At 43.1% G+C, this 20,212-nt stretch overlaps 1 protein-coding gene across 3 annotated transcripts in view; it reads right to left on the reverse strand.

Moving 5' to 3' along the window:
* SOS1 (SOS Ras/Rac guanine nucleotide exchange factor 1) overlaps positions 1 to 20,212 on the reverse strand; it is a gene marked incomplete at its 5' end in the record, with an annotated part of 59,456 nt that overhangs the window by 20,586 nt on the left and 18,658 nt on the right. For all 3 annotated transcript variants that reach the window (XM_082480584.1, XM_082480585.1, XM_082480583.1), the window contains 4 exons: positions 2,795 to 3,450; positions 4,405 to 4,532; positions 18,773 to 18,871; positions 18,980 to 19,090. In XM_082480584.1, coding sequence (XP_082336710.1) covers positions 2,795 to 3,450; positions 4,405 to 4,532; positions 18,773 to 18,871; positions 18,980 to 19,090 — 994 coding nt within the window. The remainder of the gene's footprint in view (positions 1 to 2,794; positions 3,451 to 4,404; positions 4,533 to 18,772; positions 18,872 to 18,979; positions 19,091 to 20,212) is intronic.

Raw genomic sequence — 20,212 nt, forward strand, 5'->3', positions numbered from 1 at the left:
CCTCCTACACCGCTTCCTTGGAGCTAGCGGGCTGCCCCCGTCCCACAGCCAAACAGAGAATGTTTGAGCCGATAAGCTGGTTTGTGCACTGGCGGGGGGGCGGGGGGAGAAAAAGAAGAGGCCCAATATCCCCATCTACAAATGAGATGGACCGTGCGGATCCTCACAGACGACAAAAAAGTTGAGACCTGATCTGACGACCGTCTGAACGCAGCCCATAAACTCCTCGATATGCAGCTAATTAAACTGCTCTTCAACTGCTTGCAACGAACTGGTACCCCCTCTGCAGTTATGGCCGTAACATTCCTTACAGTGTGTGACCCACAAGGATGCAAACCTGGAGAAGGGTCACTGCTACAGTACATACTGTCTTGTGACCGTCAGATCAAGGCTGCCACAGCCACTCACACCCCATCTGAGAAAAGTCGCCTCAGAAAAGTAAGGGCTTGCTCTTCTGGCATACGAATATAAAGTCAAGAAATTCTTTTAAGATCCAATCACGCGTGCACAATCCTACGTGGGGCGAGAAAAGCGTTTCTACGGGCTGTAGCTGTTTGGCTAGATACCACCGGAGTCCTCATCTTCCCGTGTCTCCAAGCGAACCAGAAGCCTTGGGACTCGGCCGATCCGTGTACGACAGAAGAGCTAAAGGGTTACTACGGAAAGTTGTTGCCCTACTCACTGCATCTCATAAAATGCAACAAACCAGTGAACGACTTACATAGTCAATGGACCTTGTTTCCTGTACAACAGAGTGGTTTTGGCTGAGTCACCATATCTCTGTTTCTTTGTTCCTCCCCAGCACAGAACGGTTAGAACAATGACATTTTCCCTCATAGAAACCCAAATATAAAACAGAAGCTATAGAAGGAAAGATAAGGGTGTCGAGAAATGATGTGCAACCTAGCAATTCAGCATCAGGTCCATGCCTGTTGCACTAAGATCTTTAAGGCTACAAAGACAGGCTAAATACACCACAAGACAGCCTTTTGTATTCTTTTGGTCAAAGTCTTTCAGCCTGTCTATCTCATAGTACCCACGTTCTCAGTTTTGTCATACAATAGTTTGGCCAATGCCACAGGTACCTACGATTTTAGGTTTCAAGCAATCTACTTAAAGCTTTATTAAATAGGGGCGGTTACAAGGAGGGATTTAAATGACTGTGGATGAAGGTGGATCTAATCAATCAATCTGGATTCCTCCTTGATGTCCTATGTGCTAGAAAGGCCCAAAAGACATGTAGATTCCAAAAAAAAAAAAACAAAAAACCCAACAATACAAGAGACATATTTCAACAAGCCACACGTTCCTTAAAAACAGGCCTTTTTCTGTTTTCTGGAACTGAAGGACATAGTTTGCAGCTCCCTGGACTGAGGCGACACGTGGGGAGCACTGGTAGCACCCGGAGCAACGCCAAGGCTACGGCACAGAAGCCCCGGCAGGTACGGAACGGGCAATTCTCAACGCTGCATGCGTTAGCCAAAGCAAAGCAAATGTGCGCAAGGGCACTAATGAAGCGCTGGTTTTGCTAATTCTCTGCCAAATACAATGCTAGCTTTCAAGAAAAAAAAAAAAAAAAAAAAGGCTGAATTCTTTTATTTTGACTTCCAAACCCATAAAATTATGTCACAAATCGTGCCTGTAAAATTCAAAGCCAAGAGCTGAAAGTTGAGAAAGTTACAACAAAATGAAGACAGGCACAAAACTGCTCTGGTGAAAACTGCCAGCACGATACTGCGTTTGGGTTTGTAATAAACATCAGGAAAGCTCAGCTGAAGAAAATGTGGAGAAGAGCAATAAAAGCAATGGAGTAACCAGATGTATTTACAAGCATTTTAAAAATAAATAAAAGTACCAAACTACACTAATTACATTCTGCTTACTCCCCACTTCTTCCAAACAAATAATCTTGGGTATCCAGAACTGAGCTGCAGAAGAACAATTTAGGATAATCAGAGTGTAAAGAGTGAAAAGAAAGAAAAAACCCCAAAGAAGCTACAGTTGAACATGAGAAGCACTAATACCAAGATGCACAAAGTTTTAGAATAACCGGCATACAGGTAGAATCAAAAAAATAACAAAGAAAATCCAAACCCAAACCCCAAGCCCATGGTTTTCAGCACAGCTTATGAAAATCCTGGGAAATCATCAGGGAAAACTCCACGCACCGAGGCAGGACCGGATGGTCGCATAAATGCCTCAGGTGTATCTTCAACGCAAACAGAAACCCGAAGTCAAAAGCTCAAATCAAATCCCCACTGCAAGTCTGATTAAGGCAAAGTTCCGAGGCCAAATTACGCAAGTGACTGCTTTTGGCAAGCTGGTATTTGATCTCTTCACTACACACCGGCGTGGACACGGGTAACAGTTGACAGAGTACAGCCCTTAACTGAAAGCACCGGGCCCATAATTCTCTCTCGCAAGGATGACGCTTCACGTGCCACCCAGCTTGGGAAGTCTGGAGGGAAGGCGATTCTTGTAGCCTGGGGCATACAGGAAAAAGTATTGTCTAGAGCTCAATTCCTGCAGCTGCCCCTCCACTCCCCACCGCCACCCCTTGGAGCAGAATAACCTCACGCACACGCATGCCCCACCACCTTCAGCCCACCGGGATTCACACTTTTAACTGCTGCAGCTACCAAGGTGCGTATTTCGATCTCAAAGCACATATGTGCACTGCAAAGCATATTCGCTTCCTACACGCTTTATATTTTGCTGCATGTACTTAACACAGAACGAGAAGCACAACCTGGTCACCACCCGGAGTTCGGGCTATAGAAATGAAGTGTCTCACCTGCGTACATGTGGTACGTCAGCCTCTCGATGAGCTTGACAACAGTTCCTGCCTTGATGATGGGGATTCCAGATTTGGGCTGCATGTTTTCTTCAAACACAATATTCTCTTCCGAGTCGGGTTCTGCAAATCTATAAAGCTCAGGATTTGGAAATCTCATCTGCTCCTCTTTTTCCTCCTGCAACATCGTTACATCCAACATCCTTTCCAGCGTGCTTCTGTATTGCAAAGATATCAATGCTGCCATCCAGTTATTTTTCTCTTCAGCTGATTTAGCAGCAAAAATAACACTGTTCTCATCTTTTAAGATGATTTCGAAAGCGTGTCTGTACTCATTAGTGTCGTCTTTATCGTTGATTTGTACCTTTCGCATGAAGAACTTCTCTTTCAGACGATATTCTGCGTTGCTAGCACCAGGAAGTCTTGGCTGGCCGTGATTCGACTTGCAGCAAATCATCAAGCCATCAAACAGAAATATGTGTCTCTCGTGCTTAGCTCCTACGCGTGTGAGCGTTCCTTCCATGATGAACTCGTTACAGCATTGTCCAATGTCCTTACCCTCCCAGCCATCAATATTTTTCTGGATTTCGTTCATTTTCTTAATTGCTAGCTGTTTCCCCTTCATCTGCTGAGTATAGAATCGGCATGCAGATTCACTTCAGCGACGCATGGGAGAAAGGCAGCCTGTTAGTATACACGTATTTAAAAACCACAACCACCACGAACAGCAAAAACACAAGATCATCCTTCTCAGTGATGAGAATTCCCCCGAGAATGCAACTTCAGCACTTAGTATCAGCAGCACCGCAAGCCCTGACTAACGTTGCTCTTAAGTACCTCAGCTGATAAATTTTCTACTTATCTTCTATGCAACGAGTGTTTTACCTAAACGCAGGCAACCAGAAGCAAAGCAAGTCATTTAGCGCTTCTCAGCCTAACAAACCACTCACTTCCCATAGCTGACACACAATTTTAAACCGCTTTAATTTGAACGAAGTGCACTCGGAGAAAATAAGCTGTTAAATGCATTCATGCCCAAGCCTAAAGATCACACTTTGCAGCACAGAACTGGTTTGGCAAGGAAAGCATCGAAACAATTTTAAGAACAGAAGCAAAGGTTTAACATGTTTAAATAACTGTGCAAATATTAGCATTAAAGCAAACAGTAGGTCCAAGAACTTGCTACAACAATAGCTGAGTACTAGTTATCTGTGCATCTGGCAATTTTAACGAGCCATTGCACAAAAAACTCTTCAGATGAAGTAGTTTCAAATTCAAGAACGTTCCCTTCTCATCACACACAAATGCCCTTTTACAATGTTTTTAGGCAGACGTTTATTATCTGAGCATAATTAACCCACAAATGCCGTAACTTTCTACTTACCAGTGAATTCTCAGAACGTCTCAGCTACCAGTATACAAGGACACATAGAAATTAGAGTGGGTTTAAAACAATAACAAATTATCTTGGCTTTGATGTCACTTCCTCTGAAAAAGCAGGCTTGTCACAAACTATTTTGTTCATTGTTTACTAAAAGAGGAAACTGGGAGCCCTGGATTTATAGCAAAGCATTAAGGGCAGAAAGCAGGAAAAATGGAACCATGTTTACCTAAGCCGTCGTTTTGCAAGACTTTTGGAGCATATCCGTTCCATACTGCTTTGAAGATTCAGCAGGGCAGTTATCGCTTGCTTTAAGCACTCTTTATCCTCTTCATCCTCGCTTTTTTCTTCCAATTGCTGTGAACGTTGAAAGTCAAACACAAAAAGCGTTACAAGCATTTTGGTATGCGCAAATCCAGAAGTTTGACCTAGGAAGAAGAAATCCAACCATCTGCTGCTTTTGCGTGCTCCTGCTTGTTATTAAAGTTAATGAAATAACCAGGTGCATCAGTGACACAGGCGAGACAGACAACTGTCTGCTCAGAGCTTAATCTCAGTAAAACGAGAGCAGCAGTCATGCGTCCCCCAGACACAGATGCACTCAGGCACACGTTATTTACCTCAAAACTAGTTTGACTTACTTTACGTCTCCAAAAAAAGAACGCAGTAGACGTGTTAAATGGGGCTGCAAGGACTCTCACCTCACTAACAACCATCTAATCAATAATTCAGGTTGGAAGGGAGCTTAGAGATTACCTTATCCAACCTCCAGCTCAACTGCAGAGCCAACGTAGATCAGGTTGCCTAGGGCCATGTTGAGTTTTGAATTGCTCTCAGGATAGAGAGGTCACAACCTTTCTGGACAAACCGTTACAACATCTGAAATCCCTCATAGTGAATTTTTTTTTTTTTCCTAGTAGCTCATTGGGATTTCATAGAATCATAGAATGGTTTAGGTTGGAAGGGACCTTAAAGATCACCTAGTCCCAACCCCCTGCCCTGGGCAGGGACACCTCCCCCCAGCCCAGGTTGCTCCCAGCCCCGTCCAACCCGGCCTTGAGCACCTCCAGGGATGGGGCAGCCACAGCTTCTCGGGGCAGCCTGCGCCAGGGGCTCACCGCCCTCAGTATGAAAAATTGGACTTCCCTTATTGATTTTTCATAGTGGCACATGTGGAAGCGCTATGCAGCTGCAAGAAGAATTCCTCCATCTTCCCCATCCCACCACCCAGTCAAAGACAGCAGGAAGGTCCCCCCTTCTCCTCATCCTCCTTTTCTCTGGAATGAATCGGCCTGCTATCCCAACTGCTCTTTCAGCACATGCTCCGTTCCTCACAGCATCTTGACAAACCCAGCCAGCGGGCATGTTTCAGTACACCAGTGTCAAGAGGAAGCCCAAGCTGGACACGGCTCTCCTGACAGGGCCTTGCCAGCACCGAACAGGTAGGCACCACCGCTTCCCTCAACCCAATGGCGACGCATTTGCTAATACGGCAGACCAGGCCTTCAGTGCTGCGCAGGGGAACAAAGGGGAAAAAACGAGAACCAGAGAGACGACGGAGAGAAGTAAACGTTCTTCCTTCATGGAGGGGCTGCTTGGCTGTTCCTCAGAAAACACGGGGGCATCTAACTATGGCCAGCTTGGAAAACCAGGGTACGTGACTCCCTGTCGGAGTACACAGCTACATTAATGCCGTCATACACTAACTCAACTTTTCTTGAAGGATAAAAAAAATACAATAAACTAAAACTGGACGAGAAGGTTTAATAGTAATATTTTGTGCCTAATTATCGGTGACAGATAAGTTTTATAAAACAAGATCTGCCATGTTTTTATCCTAAGCTGTTTAAGATTTTCATCTTAAATCTTTGCTTAAGCATTAAAAGGCTCTGCATTACAGTCAGTGAAAAAAACTGTTGACTACAGCTGCGGCTTAAACATACAACCAAAAGTTATTCACAGGATTATTAAGAGACAAGTGTTTCGGACTATTGCCATGAGGAACCGGCTCCACACAACTGAAAGACTTGTTTTGTCGGAGGTGGTAAAAGCGAAGCGACGGGCTGGCGTGGACCAGAATAACAGACACCCCTGGCAACAGTACAATCACCCTGTTTGCTTCCAGCGTGAAATATAAGCATTTTCCTCCAAAATCCAACCGAATACTATATATTCGTATTTGACGGTTGAATGTGTCATAGAATAGCATTAATTTTTTCCCCCGATGAGAGCTAATCACTCAGTGCAATAGCTGTCAATGCCAGGCCACTTTATTTGTTTTCGGCCGTAAAGGGTGACCACAAGGTTTATTCTAGGCAGCTTTGGTTCACGTAGTATAATCTGTCATACTCTTGACCTAAGCAGCATTAGGCATGAGTGTTTACTCATGCCACGACCATCAAAATAGGACTGACAATGCACCACAACAGGTATTACTTCTCAAAAGGTCCCACAGAGAATACATCACTCCAAGATGTAATAGACCACCCACATCAAATTCCTCTAAAGCATTTGATGCTGGCCCACATGACATCCTGGTCGCTAAACTGGAGACAGACAGATTTGACAGACAGACCACTCCGTGGATAAGGAATTGGCTGGATGGCCACACTCAAAAGAGTTGCGGTCAACAGCTCCATGTCCAAGCGGCGAGCAGTGACAAGTGGTGTTCCTCAGAGGTCAGTACTGTGACCAGTGCTGCTTAACATCTTTGTTGGTGACATGGACAATGGGACTGAGTACACTCTGAGCAGGTTTGCTGATGACACCAAGCTGTGTGGTGTGGTTGATATGCTGGAGGGGAGGGATGCCATCCAGAGGGACCCGAACAGGCTGGAGAGATGGGCCCATGCCAACCTCATGAAGTTCAACAAGGCCAAGTGCAAGGTCCTGCCCCGGGGTCAGGGCAATCCCATGCACAAATCCAGGCTGGGCAGAGAATGGATTGAGAGCAGCCCTGAGGAGAAGGACTTCAGGGTGTCAGTGGATGAGAAGCTCAACATGAGCCGGCAATGTGTGCTGGCAGCCCAGAAAGCCAACCCCATCCTAGCCTGCATCAAAAGAAGTGTGGCCAGCAGGGCAAGGGAGGGGATTCTGCCCCTCTGCTCCACTCTTGTGAGACTCCACTTGGAGTACTGCATCCAGCTTTAGAGTCCTCAACAGAAGAAGGACATGGACCTGCTGGAACCGGTGTAGAGGAAGCCACAAAGATGCTCAGAGGGCTGGAGCACCTCTTCTATGAAGACAGGTTGAGAGAGTTGGGGTTGTTCAGCCTGGAGAAGAGAAGGCTCTGGGGAGACCTTACAGCCCCTTCCAGTATCTGAAGGGCGCCTATAAGAAAGCTGGGAGGGACTTTTCACAAGGGCATGTAGGCATAGGACGAGGGGTAATGGCTTCAAACTGGAAGAGGGGAGACAGAATAGATATTAGGAATAAACTCTTTCCTGTGAGGGCGGTGAGCCCCTGGCGCAGGCTGCCCAGAGAAGCTGTGGCTGCCCCATCCCTGAAGGCGTTCAAGGCCGGGTTGGATGGGGATCTGAGCAACCTGGTCCATGGGATCCCATAGCAAGGGGGTTGGAACTAGATGATCTTTAAGGTCCCTTTCAATATTTCCTCATTTTTAATACTGTCTATATAACCTAAATGCTCCAGTAAAACTAACAGAGATGCACGGTGCCTAGCATAAGGCAGAACAAAAATGGCCCATACCCCAAAAGAAAGTTTTGGAAATTTGGAAAAAATCTCAAAGAAACCTGTGCAAATGTAGGGTAACATGTATAAGCGAGCACTAAACCAAACAAACAGAAAAATAAACCCCTATAAAGTCATCAGGAATTTTCTCAATGTAGCACCTTATCAACTCAAACACCTGGGAACAAATTACTCCCTGTACATTATCTTCAGAAATGTACTGGTACAAATTAACATTCGTTACTGCAAAGCATTCTGCTCCTCTCTTGAGTTTACAAAATGCTTTTTACAGCAATTTCGTTCCAGTTGCAAAAATGTTGGTATTCACCCCAGGAAAGTCCATGTCCAATAGCAAAATACACATCTGTATACAGCGCTGGAAAGAAAGCAATGGTTTAAGACTAACATTTCCCCACCAGGATCTATTGGAAGTAACCCATATTTCCAACTGCATATACAAATTAAATTTAACATTTAGGAAGTAGCGTGTAGAAGTATGAGTTTTCTTAAGTGTAAGACCAACAAAAATGGCAAACCAGACGTCGCTGTGAACTACCACGAAGACACTTCTCTGCACACAGGAAAGGAATTTGAAAGTTTATATTCTAGCATCGTATAATTGCCATTAACTGCTATCAAAACCATTCTTAGTCAGAACCCAGCTTAAATTACAGCAGTGACTTTCATCTTACACTGCCCCTGGACAGTCTGGAAGAGGAGGTTATGGAAAGTGAAATGGCATCACTGGAAATGCATCCAAGTTTCTCTGTAAATCCCACTGATTCTTCTACAGCTGTGCAGTGCCCCCTAATGAACAAAACAGGTAGATGCTAAATAAAACTGCCTTTTTTTTTTTCCTCCCTAAGAAGTGTCCTGCGAAGAATATGATATTATTATGGGAAGGAGCTGCAGATTTCTCACTATCAGTAGTACTACAGTCATCGTGGGTTTTTTTTTGTTTGTTTTTTTTTTTGTTTGTTTGTTTGTTTGTTTTTAATTCTTATGAGAAAATATTGGTTTATAATGATTGTAATGATTGTAATGATTCACAATACTGCAAGCGCGGTATCCTGACCATTCAAGGAAAATAAACTTGGAAAACAGACCGCTAAGGGAAGTTTCTAATTAGAAGAGTCCATTTTAGGCCACGAGCTCTGAAAAGAGATCAAGAACTGGAAGACAAGGTATTTTGTTCTACCTGTTGCATAACCCAAGGATTAGATATTTATAAAACCAGGAAATTCCAAACAGATACAAAAGAAATCCTCTTCATGCAGTGCAAAATTAGACTACGGTAGGTAGTCCTCTTACGCTGTCAGGGAAGCATCTATCTAGAAAGACAATGACAGAAGATATGTTCATACTTATGATGAGAATATGCAGATATAACAATACCAGTAGGTGTCACGATAGATATAAAATCTGGTACTTCAGGGCTTACATCACAATCTAGACTTCTTTCCTCCCAGAAGATTATTCTAAATCTAAGCACTAAAATTTGTGAACTGCACGTTCCCCCAATTCATCTGGGAGGAGAGATCATAAATCAGCTTCTATACACAAAAGACGCAACAGCATACGGGGGTCAGGGAAATCACAATCGAACTTGCTTAAGATCACTTGATTGCAGGTGTTAATGCTACTTACTGCCCCTCAAAACGTTAATCCAAGAAGTTTAATACATAAGTGGTCCTGCATTACAAGTGGAAGCTGCACGCCGCAGTAACTCCGAATGATGAGCTCGAAGTAGTGCTGCTTCAGGGAAACCTCTCCAAAACCCACTACGTCATTTCTGCAGCCGCCCTGAAGCCCACAGCAAGGCACCAAAACACTCGCGTAGCTGGCAAAGCGAGCCTGATGCGCAGGGGGACCCAGGGACCGCTCCGCAGGGAAACGCAGAGCACGCAGAGAGCGGCAAGCGACATTCACGAGAACTTAGTTGCTCCAGCTTCTGTTCTAATGCCTCACCGTTTTCTTAAACGTGTTTCCGAGAACGGCGTACCTACCAAAAGGCAATGCTGAAACAGGCTATTTTAATGCTCCAAGAATAAAAAACGAACAGGGCTTCTCCTCTGACAAATGCAGGAAGGCAGGTCTGCTGGCACTCAGCCATAAAAAAAATCCCGGAACAGCAGCACTGAGCTGCCCGAGAGCTCTCTTTGCTCTTTGACTTTTTGCAATTCCTCCAAATAATAAAATACTCAGCCCAAAGCAGCAGTACCCTGGGAAAAAAACCAGGCGCTCTCATATCCAGAAACTAATCTTTAGAAAGCATCAGGAAATCAGCTGGAACAGCAACTGGGGACAAGTGCAGGGAACACTATTCACTTCTGGAAAAAGCCAGCAGTCTAAAAGGCACTTCACGCTTGAAGCTTAAAGGAAACTCCATGTGCTGTATTCCTGGACATACGTACACAGCTTCAATACACTGGAATTTCGAAAGTTTTTTTGTTTTCATAGAAACTCAGACAATCTTGAGCACAGTGCAGTAAAAATATGCATACATTTATACAACTGTTTATTTATATTTGCATCACAGCAGGAGTGTTATCTGCATTAAGAGCGGAGCAGAACTTAATATATTACTGAAGTAATGTTAAAAACTTTCTCCACTCAATTTTAACTATGCCTTCTCAGTTTAATTTTAAAAAGTTACATCAAATCACATAATCTTACATAAACGTGTCAAATATGAAACCTCAGATATCAGATAATTAGTTGCAAAAAGCCTCCAGCATTCTCTTGGAAGTATGTTTTAAAAGAGAGAAAAGCTAAAAAGCCCTCGTTTTTTATTTCAAATTAAGTTTTAACTCACATAATATAAAATACAGTCAGCCCATTGGGAAGCATACTGTACAAGTAAAGCATTAAAACAGAGGAAAATAAGCAGCATTTCAACTTCTAGTACGAGCTCCCCAGTTCTTTCACAGCTTCACTATGTGACTTCAAATAAATCTCAAAGATACGTGGAAAATTTAAGTACATCAAACTTCACGTGAGCCCAAGAAAGTGAAACCATTTGGACTAAAGAAACACGTGAATTTAAGGAACTACTACTTTGATTACTCGGTGTGGATGCTCTTATTTGGGGAGAGGGGGAACAAAATTAAAATAAATCTGTTTTAGAAATAAATGATGCTACTCCGAAGTTAAGTGCCATTTTTCAAATCAGGATGGACACCGGGGAAGAGTCAGGAAAAGCTCTTCAGAAACACATCCCACAGAGAAGTCTGTCGGTTGACCTTTCACCACTTCAACAGTTCCAAGGATTTCTTTCACAGGATTCTTATGTGGCCAATTTGCCACTAGCATTCCCATGAATAGGAATAGCCTGTCAGAAGACTGTATTTTGGATCAGGTCTGCTCAAACGCTACTGCCAGCCTGTTAGGTACTTCGGCTGGTGTCGGCTCAACAGGGAAGAGTGTATTTTTGCTCTTGGTTTCTGCAGCTGGGAAGGGATTCATGCGCATGAGCAGTTCCCATCGAGCTTACACAATCAGCATTCCCTTCATCACAGAACAGATACAAGCCCAAAGCCTTGGTTTCAGATAAGCTCCGTGATGTTCTCATAAAACCATTTCCTAAACATTCAGACTTTTTGTAAGCTACTAGCTGACATATAGGCGTTTTATATGCCCAGGTTCCATTACTTTGTTTACAGGAGGACTTGTCTTCTCAGTGTATGGGAAACCCACTTGCTTCGCATTCTTCAAAAATATGCATTTGGGTGGGTTGGGCTTTTTTTTATTTTATTTTTTATTTTTTATTTTTGCATATGCTGATGTCTCTTCCACAGCAGATTCATTACCTTTCTGCAACAAACGTACAAGTTCACACAGATCCTTCCAGAGCCTTCATGCTCTGAAATTCTCTTCTTTCTTACTGTCACTTTGGTTTGTCTCATCATTATTAGCAGACCTGCAGAATACATCAGAAATTTAAAATTCATAATTAAGTTGATAACATTTAGTTAGATCAGTATTTGAAATATCACAAGATATTTACCTCTGTGGTTCCACACGTGTAATTGAGGTCTTCCATTTTCTTCCCCCAAATTTTCCATCACAGTAAAGACAATTCAATTTGAAAACGTCTTCTTTTTCTCTTTTGTAATTCCGAAGTGGATTAAAATCCACTTTCACTGCTTTGACACAAGTCAAGTCTGATCTTTGCCACCAAAGTTTGCAAGGCCGTAAGCTCGACTGGATGGCACCTCTACGTTTGGTTAGAAATGTATGAATTTTTGAATGCTATGTAAGATGAATTCACCATTTCAGAGATCACTCTGGGAAGCAACAGTAGAACCCTGTTGGTTTTAAAGAGGAACCCTGTTGATAAGGAAAAAACAGCAGAGGAAATGAGGGATGACCAGCAGAATCCCATCTGTAGACCTAGTCTAGAGAAACCATGACTGCAGCTTGTTGTTTTACTTGTTTGTCATTTCCTACATCTTTCCGTTCGTTTCTACTGAAAATACCAAAGTACTGACAGAAAACATAGACCTCCGCTGCCATAAGAGCGAACGGAGAAAGCATGCTGTAGTGGGACTAAATCCACAGCTCCATGTCCAGAAATATTTCCAGTGAAGAAATCAGGTATATGAAAGCCTCAGCTGTAGCACTACCTCTCTCTGAGGATCTCCCTTTTGTACAGAAGGTTACAGGAACGGAGGCAGGAGAAGGGGACAAGGAAATATACTACTGCTATTAAAAGACAAAAGAGCAATACAGGTGTATCAGGAACCGCATCGTGACTGCCACAGTCACAAAAACTAACATCACCCTATAGAGGCTGAAAAGCTCAGCTACAAGAAGCTTCTTAACATTTGATCCTTGATGGATTACTCGTGGCAAGACTTTTATTTAAAGGGGGAGGGGGAGGAAACGACGAAAATTTGTCCAAGTTCCTGCAACACCCATCTCTCCATGAGAGCTCAGCCTTGGGCGTTCAGCATAAATTCCTAGAAAATGGATCAGAAAACAGGACTCTGGAACCCTACAGTCAGACGTGCAAGTTAGAAGTCAGAGTTCAGTTAGTGCTTCATTCGACTCCCCAAAGAGGGCACCATCTCGGTAAGAACGGTCTGGCCCTGTGCCATCCTACTCCCGGCTTCAAGGGAGCAAAGTACAGCATTTGTTGGTCCGGCAGCAGACTAACGATAATGCAGTTCAAGTGCCACCGAGGACTGTAAGCAAAGTGGAAGGAGGAATTTTTCATCTTTACAGAAAAAGCAATTTTAGTGGGATAATGGAAAAATCACTCTCCAGGGTAATTACTTCTCATTAGAAAATTGCCCAGAAAGAGACATCTGCTTCTCAGGAGCCCAGATACATCCTGTGTAAAAAGAAAAAAGCTATACAACAGAACACAACCCCATCGCAACTCCGTAACAGGTGACGTAGGTCATTGACGAATGAAGTAACACAGATGCGTGTATAGGTATCTCTGATACAAACACATAGGAAATCCATCGAGTATGACAGCTAAAAAAAAGTTAGACACATTCTGAATAACTTTTTCAATTAAAGAGATACTTCAGAGAGCCCGATTAGTTAGATTAACAATAACCAAGTGTGCAGAAAAAGCTTCAGTTTTCCCCTATCATCTTCCCTTTGGCTGCCAAACATACAGCTGACTTAAAGCATAAACGCACTAACATTTAAAGGAGAAAAGCAACAGAAATGTCATCAACGAAACCACACAAGCAAGAAAGAAATACAGAACCTCATTTACCTGGCTGTACCACCTCCAACTTCTACCATGAGGCACAACGTCTGCACCTTTACAACACTGCAGTTGTAATATAAGTCTTCATCACTTAACCATACGAAGAAGTTGCTTAAATTTTTCACCTACTGTCATATTCTAGGAAATCTCCTCTTAGACTTGAGACCATTTTTTCCACCACCCCAGCCTTCTCTCCCAAGAAATACTCAAATACACTTTGCAGTCCTTATCACACACAAGCAACAGTTTGGTCAAGCTACGTTTCCTCCAGCAGACAGGCCTTCGTCTGTCACGGAGACATAAAGTTGCACATTATTTCTGCTGGCTGTAAAAAAACCAAACTCATCCTCATCTGCAGTTACATATATAAATGTAGGTAAAACAGTAATGCTTCTGGTTTTACTTTTATTTCAAAACAGTATTGTACATACAAGTGACTACTGCGTTTGGAAAGAAGCACACCAGGCAGTGATTTCAGCAAATAAAATCCTTTGCTGACAGTAAGCAAACCCTTTCTTGAAATAATTCATAGTGAGTCCGAATCTTTGATTTTCTGTTTTTAATATTAATTGAAGGAGACTTTACGGATTGACTAAAGCAAGAGAACCCGTTCATTACAGTGCATATACTAAATACAAGCGACGCAGACTATGTTTTGAGACAATGATCAATAATTGTAGATATTGTAAGAACCGTGCAGACTGCTGAAGTTCAACTAATTAAGACTCGGTGATTCCCCACCCTGGGCTGGGTTACACCAGTTACAGATGGGATCACAAACCGACTTCATTAAATTTGTTACACTGGACCAAGAGCCTGGCTGAAAGAAGGCTGAGAATCAAAGCGAAGTCCAAGCCCGCAATAGTTTGGGATGCGTAGCCCAACACAACACACAGCAAGAGACTTACAGGATCAACCTAAAGATACTCTAGTCCTAAACTACTAGCAATTCACCACCTTGTGCCTTCTCCAACAACACGCAACAAATTTAGTACCATCAGGTTGGAAAAAGAGTGGCTTCTTATCTTGGAAGACCTTGTCGAAACAGAATTTAGTTGTTGTTTTTTTGGTTTTTTTTGTTTGTTTGTTTTTTTTTTTTTTAAATTTAAGAGTATTTCTAGTTGAGCTGAATTGCCAGTCAGTAAAGACTGGCAAGTTATTTATCACCTAAGAACAAAGTTTGAAAAAAATAAATAAAACACACTAGATGCTGTTGTGCAATGAAAACATCCTGAGAATTTCAGATGATTATAGGTAGAATTCCAACTCAAAAAATATTTGCGACAAGACAAGAAGTTTCCATTTGTAAGTCACAGGAATTAAGTCTGCATTTGATTAAAAAAAAAAGTCATCTATCTAGCTCTCCTGATTTCCAGAACACATTACTTTATCTAAGCAAAGTTTATATATGCTTTGAGCCATTCCTACTTAGAAAAAAAGGAATTTTAAAGTAATCTTCTATTTACCCAGAGAAAGGAAAAAGTATCACACACGCACAGAGATTTACAGCACCTGAAACAGTGCCTAATTCAATTTAAAAGTCCTGTAAACTTCTTTCTTCAATAACTCAAGGTCATAAATAACTGCACTATTTGTATCACCCTACCTAAAGGGTCCACACTTAGAAAAGTCCATTCACATCATCTAAAAATTTGCAGAAAAGCAGAGTCTCATATGAAGCTGCTATTTTCTATAGTTAGTTTCTTATATAAAAGTTTGGGGACTTTCAGGTTGGTTGAAGGAAAACACAGCCCTTAGTCACATGCTAATTTCCCACCAAAGTTACAGCAAGGAGCTTCAGCTAAATATGGAATAGGTATTTGTGCGTTCCTGGTGCCCTGCCAAACTTCAGGGGGGGTTTAGTTTCTAAACAGGATAACCATCAGTGGATCGAAAATTACTTTTTTTTTTTGTAGTCTGCATAGTTAGAAGGTAGCTTTGGGATGCATTTTTAATAGAGAACTTCAATGTATGCAAGATTACACAACACAGCTCAAAAGAAAAATGCAAAAGTATATCTACATTCAAGAGAAATAAAATATTTTTTCCACGTGCTCCTTTGCCAACATTTTGTCTCTTCGTACCAAGATATCCATTTTCATAGCATTTTTAACTTGTTTATTCAGATATGCCTGCAATCACCAATTCGCGTCTCTTAGCACACAGAAGAATTTAATACCACCTTGCATCAGTGAAATTGTGAGGATTATATGGCTAAAAAATTTGCACTGATACCCTTCTGTAGCAAATACACTTGCGTCGGGCCATTTTTAAGTATGACCAAACTGGAATCCATTTGAAGATTTCAGATATAAGAAAGAAAACGTTACTGCCAGCAGAGACTACTTGACGGAGGGATTGATATGATGTTTGCACACGTAGGTACTAATTGGCAGATGAAGCTACTGCCATGGGAGCTAATATCTTAACTGGCTGCTCATGGCTTGGATGGGTGTACTCTTCAGTGGGTAAAAAACTGGCTGGATGGCCGTGCCCAGAGAGTGGTGGTGAATGGAGTTCAATCCAGTTAGCAGCTGGTCATAAGCGGTGTCCCCCAGGGCTTGGTACAGAGGCTGGTTCTCTTTAATATCTTTGCCAATGACCTGGACAAGGGGATCGAGTGCACCCTTGGTAAGTTTGCAGATGACACCAAGTTGGGCGGGGGTGTCGATCTCCTTGAGGATAGGATGGCTCTGCAGAGGGATCTGGACAGGCTGGATGGATGGGCCAAGGCCAATGGTATGAGGTTCAACAAGGCCAAGTGCCGGGTCCTGCACCTGGGTCACACTAACCCCATGGACACTACAGGCTTGGGCCAGAGTGGCTGGAAAGCTGCCCAGTGGAAAAGGATGTAGGGGTGTTGGTCAACAGCGGCTGAATATAAGCCAGCAGTGTGCCCAGGCGGCCAAGAAAGCCAACAGCATCCTGGCCTGTATCAGGAACAGTGTGGCCAGCAGGAGTAGGAAAAGGATCATCCTCCTGTCCTTGGCACTGGTGAGGCCCCATCTCTAATACTGTGTTCAGTTTTGGGCCCTTCATGACAAGGCACTGAGGTGCTGGAGCGTGTCCAGAGAAGGGCTATGGAGCTGGTGAGGGGTCTGGAGCACACGTCTGATGAGGAGAGGCTGAGGGAACCTGGGGGTGTTCAGCCTGGAGAAAAGGAGGCTGAGGGGAGACCTTAACACTCTCTACAGCTCCCTGAAAGGAGGGGGTAGCCAGGAGGGGGTCGACCTCTTCTCCCAAGTAACAAGCAATAGGACAAGAGGAAATGGCCTCCAGTTGCACCAAGAGGGGTTTAGATTGGATATCAGGAAAAAGTTCTTCACAGAAAGGGTTATCAAGCATTGGAACAGGCTGCCCAGGGAAGTGGGGCAGTCACCATCCCTGGAGGGATTTAAAAGATGGGTGCCTGGGGACATGGTTTAGTGGTGGTTTTGGCAGTGTTATGTTGATGGTTGGACTTGATGATCTTAAAGGTCCCTTCCAACCTAGACAATTCTGTGATTCTACGATTGCTCTCTTCACAGGCAGCGATGGAGAATAGCAGCACGTTACATGTATCACACCTGACAGACCACAGCAATGGCTGTCTCAGGAAAATGTGAGGGGAGCACCACAGTGGGAAGAAAGCCTGGAAGGTTATCATATACGGAACAAAATCCAACCCAACAATATCCGATTTACACAGGGTGGAGGTTGGGCATGTGTAGAGCATGAACAAGAAAAGAATTTGACATAAAGCATAGGTCAGGAGTTGCAAAAAAGACTGGTAACTTTCTGGAGGCGAGCTTCACTTGGGCTCCAGTTTGCCCTAAAAAGCCCAAACATGAGCTGCTCCCCATTTCTGAAGGCACACATGCCCTTTCTCCCCCCACTAAAATTACCAACGGTGAGAAGCAACACAGGATCCCTGATGACATTAATCCTTCATGCTTTCTCTATTAGGTAAGACAATACCACATTCACATGGAAGCATGCAAAGCCCCTACGTACTGGATTTTGAGACTGTGATAATAGCATGAGCAGGGAAACCTTATGTCTGTGCAGCTCTATCACACAAAACGCAGACAATCTCTATCACACCTCCCTTCCAATGGACCATCATGAAAGGAAACGTTTAAGATGTTAATGATGTCTGAAAAGTCAAACCAAACCCATGAGCTAGACAAACAGATTAAGCATATGTTCCAAAATTCAAAAAGAACATGTTGTACAAGATGAGCTATGTGTCAAAGCTGTACGTGTAGATCTAAATCAGTAAAAATGGTGTTAAAACTGTAGACACTTAGACACAAAGATGACCTAACTTCTGGGTTATCCCAAGACAACCAAACAAACATTCAAGAAAAACACACCCAGATTTCTTTAAAAGAGCAGAGATTTTTTTTTTCCCACTTGTGATTCAAATTTCCCCAAAAAATTAAGTTTGGAACACTGCATCCCTTACGAGTTTCCGTTAAGTCCAAATGAAGATTTTACTTGAAAGTTTTCCTCAAAATGCTCTACACTCCTTAAAGATTATTCTTCAATGCTAACTCATAAATGCCCCAGAAAAAAATTCTGTAGCTATTTTCTTTACATGTATGTGTTACAGAGCCTTTATTGTTACCCTGCTGATGCGAGGTCTCATTACAAAACACCCAAGAAGTGTACATATGAACCACACCTTCTCTTTGAAGGAAGGATATCACCTTTCTTACCACCATGAGATGCACACTGCAAGAACATCAAAGCTTTTAGGAAAAGAAAAGGAAGTCTGAAGGGAAATCTTAGCGTGATTTTAAATTTACAAGGTAAGAGAGCTTGAGAAATCCTTGGACATTTTCTGTAATACAGCCATTCGCCATTATCTCTTACCACTGTTGAAACAATTATTCCAAGAATATGAGTACCTAGATCTCTATTGCTTTCTAAATTAATAACAACTTGATCATTCAACACAAATCATTAGCTGCTGTAAAACCTCCACGAAATTACAAGCTGATATTCAGCTCCTTATAGCATGCACCAAAACATTTAACCTGCTTTTCTTTCATCATAGCAGTTTTATTACTCACGTTCTAGCAGAAGGTTTTACACCTAACTGAGCACACAACGCTCTGGTGTGCAGCACACTGAGAATTATGGAAAAAAAAACCACCAACCCAAACCCAACATCAGATTGGCACAACGTTCTTACTTTTAGCAGTTCGAAATAATGAAGACAGTGGTAAACAGGGGCAAGGAGCAGCCGGGGTAGAACATACTGAACAGCTTCTTTAAAGCCTTCACCTATTGACTAGAAACAAAGTAAGTTTCAGTCTTAAAACAACAAATGTATTGAACAACAATATCACGTAATTAAACTAGTAATATCAATAATAAGGCTTACTTAAAAGAAAGTTACCTGTAAGTAAAATGCTGCTCCTGGCTTTGACAATTGACTTAGAAAATGATCATGAAAACCAGGTCGCAAAATGTCTTGTGCATATGATTCATACGGATCAAATGCTAGCTCCTAAGAAGAAATACAGAATAATTTTACAAAACTGATTTAGTATCTAAACTTCCTATTTCTTACAGAAAATACGTACGCTACATAGAATGGTTTGGGTCAGAAGGGCCATCTAGTCCACCCCCCTGCCATAAGCAGGGACATCTTCAACTACTGCAGGTTGCTCAGAGCCCCGTCCAACCTGACCCCATAGGACAGACTTTTCTGCATACGTTTTCCAAAACGCCTACAGAGAAGAACCAATACTTTCACATGCACAGACTCACGGAGTAATTCAGTCTGGAAGAGATCTCTGGAGGTCAATTGGTCCAATCCCCTGTTCAAAGCAGGGCCCACCTCAGGGCCAAAGCCAGACACAGCGCCAAAGACAGCTGAGGTTGCTCAGGGCCTCATCCAGTTAAGTTCCGAGTACCTCCAAGAACAGAGGCACCAAAACCTCTCTGGGAACTCTATTACAATGTTCAATTGCTCTCGTTACAGATTTCCTCCCCCCCCAGCATCTAATCAGGATTACTGTTTTTACCATTTGCATGCTCTCTCTCATCTCACCGTTCTCTACTGCGAACCCCAACCCGCCTCAGTCTTTTCTATACCTTCCCTTCAGCTAACTGAAGACAGCAATAAGCTCGCCTTCCTCAGACTTCTCTTTTTTTAAGACTGAATAAACCCAGCACTCTTAATGGTCTTTGTACATCACAAGCCCCAACTCCGTAATCATCACAGCAACCCCCACGCATAAGCCTATCTCAGAGTCACAGAATGGTTTAGGTTGGAAGGGACCTTAAAGCTCACCTAGTTCCAAGCCCCCTGCCCTGGGCAGGGACACCTCCCACCAGCGCAGGCTGCTCCCAGCCCCGTCCAACCCGGCCTTGAACCCCTCCATGGATGGGGCAGACACAGCCTCTCTGGGTGACCTGCACCAGGGGCTCATGGCCCTCAGAGTAAAGAATTTCTTCCTGATATCTATTCTAAGTCTCCCCTCTTCCAGTTTGAAGCCACCACGCCTCGTCCTATCACTACACGCCCTGGTAAAAAGTCCCTCTCCAGCTTTCTTGTAGGCCCCCTTCAGATACTGGAAGGCTGCTATAAGGTCTCACTGGAGCCTTCTCTTCTCCAGGCTGAACA

This window comes from Vanellus vanellus, assembly GCF_965231255.1.
Source record: "Vanellus vanellus genome assembly, chromosome: 3".
NCBI classification, from domain to species: Eukaryota; Metazoa; Chordata; class Aves; order Charadriiformes; family Charadriidae; genus Vanellus; species Vanellus vanellus.